At 45.3% G+C, this 15,838-nt stretch overlaps 1 protein-coding gene across 1 annotated transcript in view; it reads left to right on the top strand.

The window, feature by feature from the left end:
* GRIK4 (glutamate ionotropic receptor kainate type subunit 4) overlaps positions 1-15,838 on the top strand; it is a gene marked incomplete at both ends in the record, with an annotated part of 286,472 nt that overhangs the window by 268,005 nt on the left and 2,629 nt on the right. The window contains 2 exons of the mRNA XM_080929959.1: positions 2,292-2,420; positions 14,826-14,944. Of these exons, the coding sequence (XP_080786085.1) occupies positions 2,292-2,420; positions 14,826-14,944 (248 nt within the window). The remainder of the gene's footprint in view (positions 1-2,291; positions 2,421-14,825; positions 14,945-15,838) is intronic.

The raw sequence follows: 15,838 nt of genomic DNA, 5'->3' as shown, positions 1-15,838 counted from the left end.
ACTCTCTGAACACCATCAGGTCTGACACCAGTGGTTGTGACTGGAAGTTTTACTCTGTGCACTGGCAAACCTTCATAGACTCTGTTTACGGTGATATTTTTTTCAGTGCCCATTAATATTACAGATTTTAAGCCTCTTTAGAAAATATACTGGCTGACATTTTCTTTCAAGATGGTGGGGTAGATCCTGAAATGAACTTGGGGTGCACCTTGGTAATACTTTAGTGATTCAATAAGTTTAGCCTAAATGTCAAGTGCTTCCTTTTGCAGGAAACTTGACCACACGTAGTTGAGGTGAAAGAAACCAGCTCTAGAAAATTTTATTTATCACCAAGGGAAAAAATGAAGAGAAAGGCTTTTGACTTGACTATGTCATGATACCGTTTTATGAGTATTATCACACTTAATTGTGTCATGTGAGAGGTAGATTTGGCTATATAGGTGCTATAGAGAACAGGAATTGTTCGAGGTCATAAACTAGAAAGGGAAGCCTTGAACCTAGGATTCTTCTCTTCAAACATAGGACTTCCCAGAGCAGACCGTACTGAGGTATGAGTCACCCAGCTTGCAGGCACAGGATAGATGGGATAGAGGTGTGCTGTGGGGAGGCTCATGTTCTTATCTTAAGTGAGACAGAGAACGTTATGTAACTACTTATGCATTGTACAGCCAATTATGAGGCATAGTTCAGATCCCCTGAGGTTATGTTCCATGCCATTTTTCCAGTAGGAAGAAAGGGAGTAAGTACAGAGTGAGTGACGTGGTTGGACCCAGGGAAAAGAAGAAAACCAGTAGGGAAAAATGGAAACTGAATCGGATGACTCTGGAGTTGAGGAAGCAACCAGGGATCGGACAGAACTGCCTTCATTGCAGCCCCAGGGCTACTATGGGTTTGGGTGGAAGTAACTTGCAGCAGTGGAATACTGTCTTAGAATCTAGATAGTATTAGTCTAACATCTGTCCACATCTTCAGGGCAACTTGTTTGTGTACTCGCTCACTACAAGTGCGCATTACGCCCGTTCTACAGATGACTGTGCATGAACATCCATGACAAAAATGCATTCAAGGCTGCAGGCTTGTTGTGGGCTCTCTCAGCATAATTGTGCCTAAAGAAGGGAGGCCTCGACCATGCAGTCCTGCAGTCTCTGACCCAGCAGCCTGGGTACGGCCTTGAAGCTCACCAGGATTACAGACTCTTGTGTCCTGTCTTGAACCCATTGAATCAGATCCCATTTAACAGAATCCCAGGTGATTCCTACCCACATTAAATGTGAAAACCCCCGTTGCTGTGTTCAGGCTTCTTTCTCTTACCGAAGATCATAGGCATTTTCAGATGTGCCTGTCTACACAGGATCTTTGTAGGGACTGGGAAAGCAAAGTGGGCAACTGAATAGTTTCCCAAGTCTCTTGACAGCTCTTTCTTAATGATCATAGGCCTCTACCTATTGCAGGACATTTAGCTTTCCTTGAATTCATTTAAGCTCCCCTTTTAATGATAAGACATGGATTCTAGAACCAAAACTCCTCGACCATATTCTACTGGAAAAAAAATTCAAAGAATTGTATCCAGTAGATAGGAATTCTTCTGTTTGGTGGAGAAGGGGGAATAGGGACACAAAGTGATTGGAAGGCAGTAGGCTCTTTTGAACTTATGAAATTTGGGGACATCTGGTGACTGGCTTCTCCATGCAGATGGATGAGAGGATGCTTTGTTAACTCTTCTTTCAGTGACTGATGACTAGTTATGGTAAATACTTGTAAAGTATGTACTGTGGCAATAGTCACAAGTGTCCAAGAAACGAATAGATGTGAAGTAGAAAGTTGGACATTTGCTGAGAGGTTTGTGTCACATGAAATCACATGGTGGCTTCCTAGAGGCTAACAGGCAGGTCTCCATCCAGTTTCCTGAGTGTCATTGCGCAGGTTGTTGGGTTCTGATAGGCCTACTATTTTAAATTAGAAAGTGAGGGTGCTAAACAGGGAGATGGGTAACACAAATATCTGGGAAGCCATTACTCAGCCGGTGCTGGGGTCTTTGGACATAAGATGGCCGTGTTAGTCATGTGGCAGAAAGGAAGTGGAGGAGCTGAGGAGGCTGTGAAAACTAGAAAACCCTTCTTTTAGCAGAGAAGATGGAGCTAGAGAAGAGTTGTCTTGGAGACAGGTGCTACCTGCTGTGCCCCTCCCAAGGTTCAGGGTGACAGAGTGGCTAGAAAGGATACTGGGAAGGGCAGTGTCATGTGTCTGAAGAACAGCATCATCATGCCCTGGATTTTTTTTTGACTCCATAGGCTCAGTGTTCCGGGATGAGTTTGACCTGGCCATTCTCCAACTACAGGAGAACAACCGACTGGAGATTCTAAAGCGGAAGTGGTGGGAAGGGGGAAAATGTCCCAAGGAGGAGGACCACAGAGCCAAAGGTAAGCACTTTGGGTCTTTCCCCTACTAGAGAGAACCAACATGGCCTTGTTCTCCAGCCTAAAGTCCAAACAATTATTTGTAAGATACTTTGACACCAAAGCCTAGATTGAGTTACTAGGGACCTGAACTATCCCAGAGTCATTTCTGCTATAGGCACCAGTGTCCCCACACACATAGACCCCAGAGATGCAATGTTATCTGAATCTACTCCATAAATTACAATGCCATCGTTACCAGCCTGGCCCACAGCTACACAGTGTTTCTTTCTATTGCTGTGATAAAAAATCAAATGAAGGCATGGTGTCAGGAACAAGTGACTGGGGACTCACATCTTGAATGCAAGCACCAAGAAGAGAGAGCAAACTGGAAATGACCCATGGCTTTGAAACCTCAAGGCCCATCCTTCAGTGACACACTTTCCCCAGTAAGGCCATACTTCCTTAGTTTCCCCAGTAAGCATCACCAACTAGACACCAAGCGCACAGATGCAATGGGGGACATTCTCATTTAAGTCGACACATCTGTCCTTCTCCCTTCCCTCCTGTGTGGTTGATCTCCTTTTTCCATTTATGTGTCTTGACGGTGGCCAGAGTGATTCCTGTTTCAGATGCAAATTAGACCACAGCATCCCTCTCATGAGCCCTTCAGCAGCTTCCTATCCCACTCAGAATAAGTTTCAGGTTCCCTGGAGCCTCAAGGCCCAAAGTGATCTCTGCCCCCTTCAACTCTCTCCTTTATTTCTGTTACTCCCCAAGCCTCCCCCATCATGCATCTACGCTAGAGTCAGAGCAACTGTTTATTCCTCTGCGGTGTTTGTTCTCCAGGCTGCCTCGGAGAGGACTCCTTCCTTTCCTACTCAACCCTTTTCCTGTCAAGGCTGTACAGTGGCCCACAGTGGCCCCTTCTTTATCTGTTCACTTTCCACTTTTATTAGAGTGAAGATTTTATAAGGGTGGGGTTTGTCTTCCCAAGGCCAGCATAGGATATTTCCTTGAAAGGAAGGAAGGAGGGAGGGAGGGAGGGAGGGAGGGGGAAGAGGGAGGAAGGAAAAGAGGAAGAAAGGGAGGAAGAAAGGAAGGTTGGGTGGATGAATGGTTGGGCAGATGAATGGTTGGGTGGATGGACAGATGGACGAATGAATGAACAGATGGACAAATGGATGATAAATAAAAGAATGAACACTACATTAGGTTGAACGCAAAGCAGCCACAGACAGTAAGAAGTGCAGAGTGTCCCTGAACACCCTGGAGACACAGGTGAGCTCTGGTCACACCTAGCACAGACTCACTAATGCTTGCTGGTTGTTTATGCATAGCTCATATTCTCAACATATCCTGACTTAGACAATAAATCATCTGGCCACCTTACAGTCTACTTGTAGACTCACTAAAATATGCCACAGATTTACCTGTGCATGCTCTCCCTTTGAAAGGAACAGAATGAAGGAGAGCAAGCACTTGCCTTTCTGCTTGGCATGAGTGATTGTCCCCACAAGACACTGAGAGCCACTGTGTTTCTAAATGTTTATAGGTAGGCTTCCATCTGGCAAGGCCAGATCTTAGGAATATGGCTCTAGGAGGCTAGTTATAAATAATGTAAAAGAAATACTGCCCTTTTAGGAAGTCGCAAAGCCATATATTTCTTGGGATTCTCCCTTCACAAGGGTCAGAGCCACCCATTGAGATGGCCATGAGTGAACAGGAGACATTGATAGATCTCATTTGAATCCCAGCTTCACCCATTGCAAATCCTTAAATCCAGCTAAGGCTGCTGAACTTACTTGCATTTGTGATCACTACATAAACCAGTAGATTTCTGTAGATTTGCGGGGAAGGTAAATCAGAGCTGGGAGGTACTAGGTTCTGTTCATAGGAAGGGTCCAGGACATCCCAACCATTATTGCTCTGCTCTGGATCATGGGCCATGCTACTCTCAGAATCCCAGCATGGTCTCTTCTGTTCTCTGTCTGCAAAGGACTCATTTCCAACTGTCAGCCAGTCGGTCAGTCATCCAATCAACAGAGACTTACCATGAAAGATCTTGAGTTTCAGGAAAGATTACCAAACAGCTTCAGTACTGGCCAGACTACAGGGAAAGACTGGAGTGAGTGCAGATGGGACAGTCACATCACCCCCCTCCCTGGAAGAAAAAAAAAAAACCAGGGAAATGCAGAGCAAAATGTCAGGACACACTGGGTATAACAAAATAGATTTTGAAAATGCCCAGATCCTGAGCAGGTAAGGACAGTGTGAAGAGAGCATCGCAGACAGATCAGCAGCACAAGGAAGGATACAGAAGCTAAGAAGGGCAATGCACAGGGGCTGTGTGAGGCAGCTGAAGCCTTGGCTCAACACAGTTTGAGGAAGCTGCCTGTAGATGTCGGAGGTTCTAGAGCAAGCTGCCGTGGAACAGCAAAAGCCGCTCCTGTGCGTGGTGTCAGATATTATTTGGAGAGCATCTCTGATCCCAAAAGGCAGCTATTGCCTTGGGACAGGCACCATTTAAACAGTTCACTCTCATTGGCAGACATGATGCTTTTGAAGGCTCAGACTCTGGGTCTGCTAGAGAAGTGTTTCAAAATGCAGACATTTCCTTGTTTCGTGCTGAAGGAAAATGATAACATTGATGATGGAAGTTAATGGGTAAACAAAACAAAGACTCAACGCCACCAAGTCTGCAAGGCGGATAAAAGAATGGCCTGCCTAAACGGGGCATGTTGGAGTGTGGCCTACCCCTGCCCAGGAGACTGAGCCAGGCTGACATCTACTGCTGGTGCCACTCCCAGAATGAGCTGAGGCTTGCAAGAGTTTGGAAAATTCCAGCATTATATGACAAACCACAGCAAGGTATCACCATGGGAGGAGACAGAGGGCAGAGAAAATGAAAGGCCTAAATTTTCCCGGACAAGAATATTGGGAATCTGAGTAGAGGAGATGCCCATCCACTTTCTATGAAACCCAATGGTTGCTTCCCATCCTGCATTCAGAGGTACACCAGCGAAAGGGGAAAAAGACACGGAGGAGACCCCGTGAATGTTACCTGAATTTAAACCAAACACTACTGAGAAGTCGGTGGGCTTTGTACAGGAGTGGAAGTTGAGGTTTGAGGTGGAAGTTAAGTTTATTCACAGCAAGGTGAAACAGTGTCTGCAGTGGTTGGCTTTAGAAATCCTTCCCCATTCCACAGAGGTTTATGAACATCAGGGATGGAGGCAGAGGGAAGAGAGACAGATGGGAGTCAGGCCCCAGAGAAAGACAAAATGGGGTGAACGGGGGGGGGGGCTCTCTGTGGTGTGTGTGGGAACCAACTGTTCTCTGGCATAAAGGGAGGAAGTGACAGACAAAAAGGAAAACCACCAGTGGAATGACCCTACCCTGGTTACTGTGCCTCAGGAGATACTTGGGTCCTCCCGACTGACCTGCCAACACTAAGTTGCCTTTGTAGCACCCTTTGGAACACAAGGGTGAGCACAGTAGTAAGCGCCAAGGTGCCAGGTCAGGGCTATCCAGAGGAGGCTGTGAGCATTTCCATGAAAACCACAAGGTCGGCTGCCTGCTCAGCCGTAGCAACCTGGGCCAGCTTCATGCAGTGGCCCCTCTCCTGCCTTGGCTGAAACCCAGACAAATTGTCCAGAGATGCTCAAGCCTCCTGACTTCATGCAAAGGCCCCTCATGACTTCTCACAGACCGTGCTGGAAGCACTGGTTTAAGATATGGGGTTTGCCTGAGTTTCTGTCTCTCAATAATTAGCCATTGTATCGATCTTTGCCTCTAACTCACCACTCAGAGGATTCAGACATGGGGGAGCAGTATGACCCAAAAGATCTCCTCCTTGAAGTCTTTAAAATGGCCACCAAGAGTTGAGTCACGGGAGCTTTTCCCCTCGTGTCTCAAATAGTTTTCATTTGCTTTCCCCAGCAGCTCTCCGGTCATTTTTCTGTTTATAATTTGCACCGGTTGGCTTTCACGGGCACCCAAAGAAAGGAGAGGACTGTGGAACAAGCAGAGAGATGGGGGGGGGTCTTTTTTCCAGAGACCCTCTGAAACTGACAGTAATTGCCGGCACTTTGGTCTCAATTAAAATGTACCAGACACCGAGCGGGAGCCTAATGTAATCCTTTTCTGCTTTGTTATCCTATTAAAATGCACAAAATTTCAAAGAAAGGGAACTGATGCTTACCCTACTTTTAATCCAGCATTACAGCTCAGACACCAAGACCAAGAAGGATCCTAACACTGAGGTAATGCCTCCTGTCTTGAGCCTTCTTAATGGGCCTTATTTGAATCTTGTAAACCTTCCCCCTTCTCATCATAACCTCTTTCCTCTGCCCCCCTCCTGACGCTTGGCAACCAGTTACCTCCCTGCAAACACTGAGGAATAAGATGGCAGATCCCGTGGAAGACTGGAAACAAAAAAGACCAGGCTCTACTCCAAGCTGTTTTCATTTTGCTTGTTTTTTTTTTTTTTTTTTCTCCTCTTTCTCTTTTTTAAAAATGTATTTTATTTGTTTATTTTCTCACTGTACTCCTATAAAAAGAAAATCCTGCTAGCCATTCTCAGATGCCAGCATCCCCATGCAAGGGGATTGGATTACCAAAGGCTTCGAAGAACAATTGCTAGACAAAAGGAGGTGGGTGAACTCCAAGGAAATTAAATACCTTTATCTTGAAAAACAGGAGCTCATAATCAGGGCTTCAAAGGAAGACAAATACTCCATCAGGCTGTGAAAATCAGGGTCCCCTTTCAAGAAGGGCAAAGAGGCAGCACCGTTGACTTTTGGAACCCTTGGGTAACAGGAAGCTTGCTGTCTGATGCAGTGGGAATGAAAGCATGAGACATCTTAGCAAGAGTGGGGTGGGTAGTAAGGGGGGGGGCTCTGGGGATGCTTCCCTCCCTCTTTCTTCTCAGAGGGCCAAGAGAGGCTCTGCCTCGTTCTCTAGTTTCTTAGGAAAGCTCTGAAGGTGGGAACCAGTCTTTCCTTGGGAGTTTGATAGCAACCCAGAGAGATACTTCACGGAAGCACCCCCTCCCTACCCCAACTTAATCAGACTGAACACTGGGAGGCAGAGAAGAAGCCTCAGAGGATTGTCAGAAAATACAGCAGGACCAGAAACAGGGATAAATGGTGACCTGGACAGTCTGCAATCAAGAAAGGCAGCCATTCTGAAAACCATACTCCCCTCTGCCTGGAAAGTGAGCCATGTTTAAGCTCTTCAAACATCTGACATCGAGTTCTGCAAGAGAGAAGGAGTTCCTGAAGTGAGCTTGTAGCCTGCATGTAGAATCCCTCAGGCCTGCCACCTTGGAGGCTGTGGGCAATGAAAACAGTTTTCAGGATGCCAGTTAAATTCTATGAGCACCTACTCTGGTGGAGGGATTACAGAGTGACTGGAGAGCTGGGGTAGTGTGAAGGCTGCTTTTAATCTCGATGTGGGTGTGGAACCCAGAGCAGTGCATTTAAATTCTGTGCTTTTGCCTTGCCAGAAAAAAAAAAAAAAATGGAGACACAAGTTGTCAAGGGCAACTTCAAGGTCAAAGTTAAAAGAGTCTTCAAGGGCAGAGTTAAAACTGTTAGCATGGAACCTTGCTCGTAGTAAACACTCTTAAAGGGAGCTTTCGTATTTTTACAGCACATAAGGTTGCCATCCGGTTTATTTAGAAATTACCCGTTAGCGATGAAAAGTTGGACAGCCCGGGTTCTCTGTCTTTTTAATGTTTTTATATAGAGCGAACAGTGGGTCTCTTTTTCTAGCCTGTCTAATGATTGGAGGAGATTGCGAACGGTTTGGGAAGTGGGATGCCTGGGCTTGCATTATGGAACATGACGAAGTGCCTCTCCTGTAATTGCAAGATATCTCAAATGCATCTTCCCGTCTCCATCCTTCTCCCTTGTTTTTCTCCAACTGCCTTTCCAGAATCTGCTAGGTCTAAGTGAAGGATGTCGCTGCAAGGGCAAGCAGAAATGGCAAGCTTTCTTCTTCATAGTGCCAAGCAATGCAAATATGATCACTGGGAAGGCCAAGCAGGTCATTCTATACACACTAAAGGAGGGGCTGCTGCTTCCAACATAGAATCCCATGGAGATGGCCCTGTCTGATACGTCCACATGGCTGTAGGGGATGTGGTTCTAAAATGATGGAGAGCCGCACCGATCCGAGAATCTATGTTTGCATCAGATACTCTTGGAGAGGTTGACACTGCTCAGAGCTTAGCACCTAGTGCAGCGTCCAGATCATGGAAAATGCACCATAAAGATCTGCTCACCAGCATCAAAGAGAGCATATGACGTCACTTATTGAGATCATGACACTTATCTGTACTTTATATCCACGTGGTGTAGCTGCCCCTCACCCACCTACAAACCCTTGTTCCAAAAGAGAAAGGCATGCACCCTGTGTAAGGTACAGACAGATACAGTGTTACTTGTAACTCAGTGCTGGTTTTAAGGGCTAGGCGTTAAGTCTACCGGAATCTAATAAATGATTCTTAGCTAGGCCGAAGGGAAGAAGGATTAGGTGGGTGAGTAGGATTCGAGTCTCTCCGCTGCGGTATCTCCTGATGATGTCTGTTCCCCAACTGCATGCCAGAGACAAAGAAAATCATGCATTTTCAATTGGGAGCAAGTGTTTGTATTTGTGGGCAATCTGTGAGTGACACCAGAGCTGGTATTTCACCAACCAGGGATTTGCGAGGAGCGTCTGAGTCTATTTCAGCTAATGTGTGCTGATTGCTGAAGCCCAGCTGAGGCTCAGGCTCCGGGTGTCAGGAGGAAACTCCAGTTTTAAAGCCATCTGTCTAGGTGGCTTGCACACTGTCCTGTGTACCGGAAGGGGGCAGATGCAGTGATGAGATGATTTTCTGGTCCCTCTTGCAGGTGCTAAGGCATCTGTAGGGGCGGCCAGGATCTTGCAGGCTGGAGCGAACCCCTCCCAAGCCCCAACTGATGAATGGCCATGTGCCGTGGAAGGCATTAGACTTCAAGGGGAATGACTGATGACAGTGTTAAACAGAACGGCCTAGCTCTCGGAATGCGCCCCTCCCCAGCCCCATCTGTTTCTCAGCTCTCACCCCTGCCAGCAATCTATTCTTGCTTCTACTTTCCAATAACTTCCTAAAGGCAGGGCTGACATACAAACCTCACTCTGAAGAGGGGAAAGAGGCCACTCAGCCAGGATGTGACATGCTGGAAACCAACACCCATGATTAACAGGTTGGCCGTGAAAGTTAAAGAGCTGGGGAAGAAGGACTGGGCCGTTTGGTGGCTCGTGGCCTCTACCAGCATCGCATCCGAGCCCTGGCTCCTTCTGAAAGCACGTCTAGATCAAGTCAGAGTCAGAGTCATCCTAGTACAGACCCATGTTACTTTCTTCCCCTCCCCCACTGATCTAACATGGGGAATCTATGTCATGGATTATCCATGTCAGTGCTCCGCTGCCTTCAGAAGGTCTGGACCATCTATCTGACTGGAGCCTTCGCTGAAGAGTTGCCGCTGTTTATAACCACCACACACAGCATTTGATGAGGTCACAAGGCAGATCCAGGGTTTTGTATACTGTGGGCCTCTACATATGGGTTATCTTTTTCCTTTTTCTTCATTGTGTGTGTGTGTGTGTGTGTGTGTGTGTGTATTCATGTGTTCGCATGAGCACAGGTACATGAGTGCCTGCCTGTTTGTGTATGTGGAAACTCCAAGACTAAGCTAGAATCTTCCTTGATCATCTCCTACCTTTTCTTCTTAAGATTATATCTCTCAAACAAACCCAACGATTACTGGTACTGCCAGCCAGGCTGGGCAGCTTGTTCTTTTCAAGGTTGGAGTTAGAGGCAAGCGACCACATTCATGGGTCAATGATGTAGGATTCTTTGTATCTGGACTCAGTCCTTCCTACTCATACAGCAAAGAGCTTCAACTGCTCAGCCAACTCTCTTGTCTTTTTATTATTATTATTATTATTATCTAGAGCACCTGCTATGTGCCTATGCTTGTGGGGTAGAGGTTACCTAAGTCCTGGTTCTTCCCAAATCTAGGTTCATAAACGTTGTTGTATTCACACAATTAGAATGAAGCACACTGTGTTATTAGTGAGGTACAAAAGCAGCTGAGCTGAGCGAGTTGTCTATGATCAGAGAAGTCACTGAGATAAGGTGGCAAATAATACATGAGGTTAGCCAGGTGTGAGTGTGTGTGTGTGTGTGTGTGTGTGTGTGTGTGTGTGTTCGTAGAAATCCTGGATGAGTTATTTTTTTGCCATCTATTAGCAGATAACCTGACAGACACATCTGTGGGGAGGAAGATTTTAATTTGATTTTCAGTTTCCAAGAAATTCAGACGCCCTGTGGAGGGAAGGCGAAGGGACATTTCGGTCCGCTGAAGCTTTAAAACAGTGCTTCTCGGTCTTCCTAATGCTGTAACCCTCTAATACAGTTCCGCATGCTGTGCTGACCCCCAACCATGAAACTATTTTCATTGCTGCCTCATAACTGTAACTTCGCTTCTGTTATGAATTGTAATGTCAATGTTTTTGGAGATAGGGGTTTGTCAACCAGGTTATGGCTCACAGGTTCAGAACTGCTGCTTTAAGCTATTTAAAGAGGTACACATTCACATGGTGGCCCACCAGGAAGCATCAAGAGGCTAGTCAGAACCAGAGGGGGCCTAGTCTGCTAGTGACCCATTTCTGCCTGCTACGCCCTGCATCCCAACCTTTTGCAAATGATGCCACTGGCTGGAGACCAAGAGCTCAAATGCACGAGCCTGTGGGTAATATTTCAGACCCAAAGCCACAGAAGTCATTGAAAGGAGTCAAAGGGCACAGGCAGGAGCACCAGGGCATGCTGGGAAATGCAAACAGTTCAGTGTCGCTAGCGATGACGTCACAGGCCTTACATTCTGAAAAGCTCAGTTTTATGGAGGGCCGAGTTGAACAGAAAATGGCTACGTGCAGAGACATCATTTTGAAGTTGATGCAGTAGGTCCAGGCAAGCGTTGGGGAAGACTTGAAGCAGGAAGATAATGGGATGAATAGAGAGAAGGAGATCAAGATCAAGCCAGCAGCAGTGGATTTATAAAGAGCCAAGAAAGGGGCTGAGATTGACAGCATCCGGTGCTAAGCAGGGCTGTGTAAGATCACATCTGGGAAACGTCCCTGAGCTGAAAAAACAAAACATGGGCAGTGATCTCAGAGGAGCAAGCCACTATCACATGCAAGGGCAGTGTGTGCCACCAGCATATAAGGACTAACTAGGACCTGAAGAAGTAAATCCTTATTAGTAAATTCATTTTCTCCTTCAGGGCCTAAAAGCTTCTCAGGTGTTCAAAATTATGTTTAAGGTCTGAAAAGAAAAATATTGGCTTCCCAATGCACAAAGAAAACTTGCAAAATTAAATTAAGACATGTTTAATTAAATATCTCCAAAATGGAACATTGTTCCAACTTCATTAATTTTTAAATTTAATATTCATAAAACTGCATCTCATTTAGACACAATTTTGGGGTTAGATTTTCTCATTTTACAAACATTCCCTTCTATGCAGTGAAAGCTGAGAAATCACAGCCAATTTCCAGTTAACTCTTTCTTTCTTCTCTGTAAAACCAGAAGTAAAAAAGAAAAAAAAAAAAACTTTTAAATGCATTTGGTTGTAAGATGTTGGTTGCATTTTTCTTCTACCTACTTTTATGATATGGAGTCCCAAAATGTATGTGTTTTAGAGTGTCTTAAAGTGATGCTGATGTTGACAGCTCTGTCCAAAGGTTCACAGTGATAAAGAAGAGTGAGGAGGGAAATTGCATGGATGAAATTGGAGCAGTCGAGGATCTGAGAAGGGAAAGACATGAACTGAAGAGAGGCAGCAGAGAGGGGAAGATGGGGAGGTTCAGGGACCTGCTGGGGAAGTAGAGAAGGCAAGCAGGACACAAGTGACAGGCCCAGAGAGGAGAAGCAACTTTCTTCCAGAAACAGGAGGTGAAAGAGGTATAGCCTTCTCCATTTGGGATAGATCTATCTTCAAGTGATGGGGTTATCTTGGAGTGTCCCAACCTGACCCAAGGACTCGCTTTACCTGGGCATCCTTACTATCACCAGAGTCTTGACTGGGCTGGTTGGAGAAGGGAGTGCTTTGAGGGGCCATGGGATATAACAATGGCCTCCTTATTACCACTCCTTATCCATGAGCTGGAGCACCAGCCTTCAAACCTCAGTCAGACCCTTGGGCATATTCCTTCTTTCTTATGAGACTCCTTATGTCTCATCCCCCAATCCACATGGATCCTAATATTGCTATACTCAAATGTCTTCTGTGCCCAGTGGCCCAGGTGAGAGAGGTTGGTTTTAAATGAACCCAAGGTAGTTTCCTCCCCTAGTTTTAAGATCCTTGCCTTGAATTAATTGAGATAAAGGCCCCTGCATTGATTGGTATAGATTTGGAAATGCTAACCACATGATTCTGCAGTCCAGAGTGCATAGTCTGCTAAAATTATAGCTTGTGTGAAGCCTCAGGTCCACTGGAAGCAGACCATCATCTGGGCAGGAGATGCCAGTGTTGTTTAAAAAAAGAAAAAAGAAAAGAACAGACACCCATTGGGTTCTTGGTGATGAGAAACCCAAGGTATCTTGAAATGGCCAGGTAGCCTCCAATTCCCCTTCCTTTCTAACTAGCTCTTCCCTACTGCAGCATAACCCCATGACAACTTAACTAGAGATCAGAGTTGAAATAATTCTCAACAGAATAGGACTTAAGCCTTTCAGTCACCAATTTCTTAGAAGAGGCTTTTGATCTCTTGTTGTAGTCTCCATCCAACCAAACATCTCACGTGTTTCTGACACTTGTCTAAGTTTAGTTTCTCCACAGGCAAAGAAACCATCAAGTTGTGTGGCTAAACTCACCAAGCTGCAAACGAAATGGCCGCTATCATTCCACAAATATGTATCAAGATATCTTTAGATATCTTACTAAGCAATGAAGTTATGGCCCAACTTTAAAGAACTTAAAAATGCATAAACACTTCCTGTCTTAGTTAGGGTTTCATTGCTATGAAGAGACACCGTGACCAAGGCAACTCTTACAAAGAAAACATTTCATTGGGGTTGGGTCTGGCTTATAGGTTCAGAGGTTCAGTCCATTATCATCATAGTGGGAAGCATGGCATCCTACAGGTAGACTTAGTGTTAGAGGAGCCAAGAGTTCTACACCGTGATCCAAAGCCAGCCAGGTGGAGACTATCTTCCTTACTGCGTGGAGCTTGGGCACTAGGAGACCTCAAAGCTCACCTACATAGTAATACACTTCCTCCAACCTGCCCACATCTATTCCAATCTCCTAATAGTGCCACTTACCCTAATAGGGCCAAGTACATCCAAACCACCACACTCCCAGAAATAACAAATTGAAATGGTTGTAGGCCTGTCTAACTGGGGGAAAAATCACTTGAAAAGCTTATTTCAGATGCAGAGTTCTGGAGCCAGTGAGCTGGCTCAGTAGGTGAGGGTGACTACTGCCATTTGAGTAGTATGATGACCTTCATTTGAGTCTCAGAGCCTCCACAGCACAGGAAGAGGACCTACTCCTGAAGGTTGTCCTCTGAATTCCATATATGTGGAACCTATGTGTGGCACCTATGTGTGAGTCTATGACTGCACACACTGACACACAATAAATAGATGTAAGAAATGATAATACAATACAGAATCTATCTTCTGAAGTACTGATTCAGTAGATCTTAGGGAAAGGCTAGAGATCTCTATGTCAAGGACTCCAGGAGTTTCTAATAACAGTCAAGTTTGGGGTGTACTAGTCCAGTGGAGGTAAAAAAAAAAAAAAAAAAAAAAAGCCTTACTTTCCAAATAAGTTTAATAACTTGTTAGTCCTGTTTCCAAATGTCCAACTCTAGAATTATTTCACAGTTTAAAGATTTGAGATTTTGGAGTAGAGACTGGCCAGGCATCCTCTGACCTGGAAATCTAACATCTAAACTTCTCTGAAATCTAAAATTATTTAAGCATATGCTCAAAAGGTTCAGGTTTCAGAGTTTTGGAGTAAGGGTCGCCAACCTATAATATGCTGGCTCTAGTGAACATGATTCTTTTTATCTCCTTATATCCCAAAACACACTGTTAAGAAGATCAGCTAGAAGTTTTAGAGCTTAAGGTATTTTGGTGCCAAATCAGATTGGGCCTACACCCCTCCGTTAAGACAGTCCCCAGATCCCAGGCCAGGACTGTTTTGTGGTTTCTCAAACCCCCTCCATTCACAGCCAGATCTCCCTACCCCAATTTACTGCAACCAACCTGCTTCTCTTTCAAAGGATGGATTTACTCTCTTCCAGGAGTGAGTATGGGTGACCGTCTCTGGTTGTGTGTTGTCCCCTCCCTCAAAGTAATGGCTACTTCTCACTGCTCTCTTCTAGGCCTGGGAATGGAGAATATTGGTGGAATCTTTGTGGTTCTTATTTGTGGCTTAATAGTGGCCATTTTTATGGCTATGCTGGAGTTTTTATGGACTCTCAGACACTCAGAAGCATCAGAGGTAAGCCTCCAAAGACTTCCAATGGCATACTGGCCCCAGCAGTGTGAAACTCGCGAGCTTCTGCAAGCATTTCAAACAGGACCTGTGGGATGCTCCCAGAGGGTACACAGGATGGTATAGTGAGAAAAAATATTAGTCCCCAGAGTAAAAGATATGAGTATACACTGTTACCTATTGATTGTGTAACCACAGAAAGGACTCCAGATTCTCCTTGGACACGGCCATCAAGCTAATATCGAGGAAAGATGTTTTATGAACAACAGACCTTAGTAGAGTATCATGGGAGTGTGTATCAGAAAGTACCAGGTTTCTCATGTAAAGTATGGCCTCAGACCTTCCATCTTGACTGTGTTTTTACCATATGTGCAAAAATCGTCAGAGATATCCCAACTTGAGGAACCAAGAGTTTCATTTTCCATCTTAGAGATTTTTAATAAATTTAATTCTCTCACTGAGGCTTAAAGACCAGGTTAATATCTACTTTGCATCTGAGGAAAGTGTGAGAAGAATCAATGCTTTCTTCCATTGGTCCTCCCTCCCTCCCTCCCTCCCTCCCTCCCTCCCTCCCTCCCTAGAGAAGATGCACCAATCCTTGTATGTGGCATGCATTATGAGACTTCTTTTAAAAACAAAGCCTTAGCCTATCAGCTCTGCTCTGGATATTCCTTAAGCCCCCTCCTTTAACTTTTGCCGAGGAAATATCTCCCGACTGTACGGACAACACCCTGGAAATCTATGGGATGTCACCTCCTAGGAGACTTGGACACAATATCACTGCCTGCCAGTCTCTTGGCTGTCTGTGCTCTGCTTGTTCTTCTGCCCTCTGCTCTGCATCAAGAGAGCTTGATTCTGTGACCCACTTCCCCCAAGGAATGAAGATTAGCCAGCTCCTGT

The sequence above is a fragment of the Micromys minutus genome (genome assembly GCF_963924665.1).
Source record: "Micromys minutus genome assembly, chromosome: 16".
Lineage (NCBI taxonomy): Eukaryota > Metazoa > Chordata > Mammalia > Rodentia > Muridae > Micromys > Micromys minutus.
This window is presented reverse-complemented; position numbering and strand designations above follow the sequence as displayed.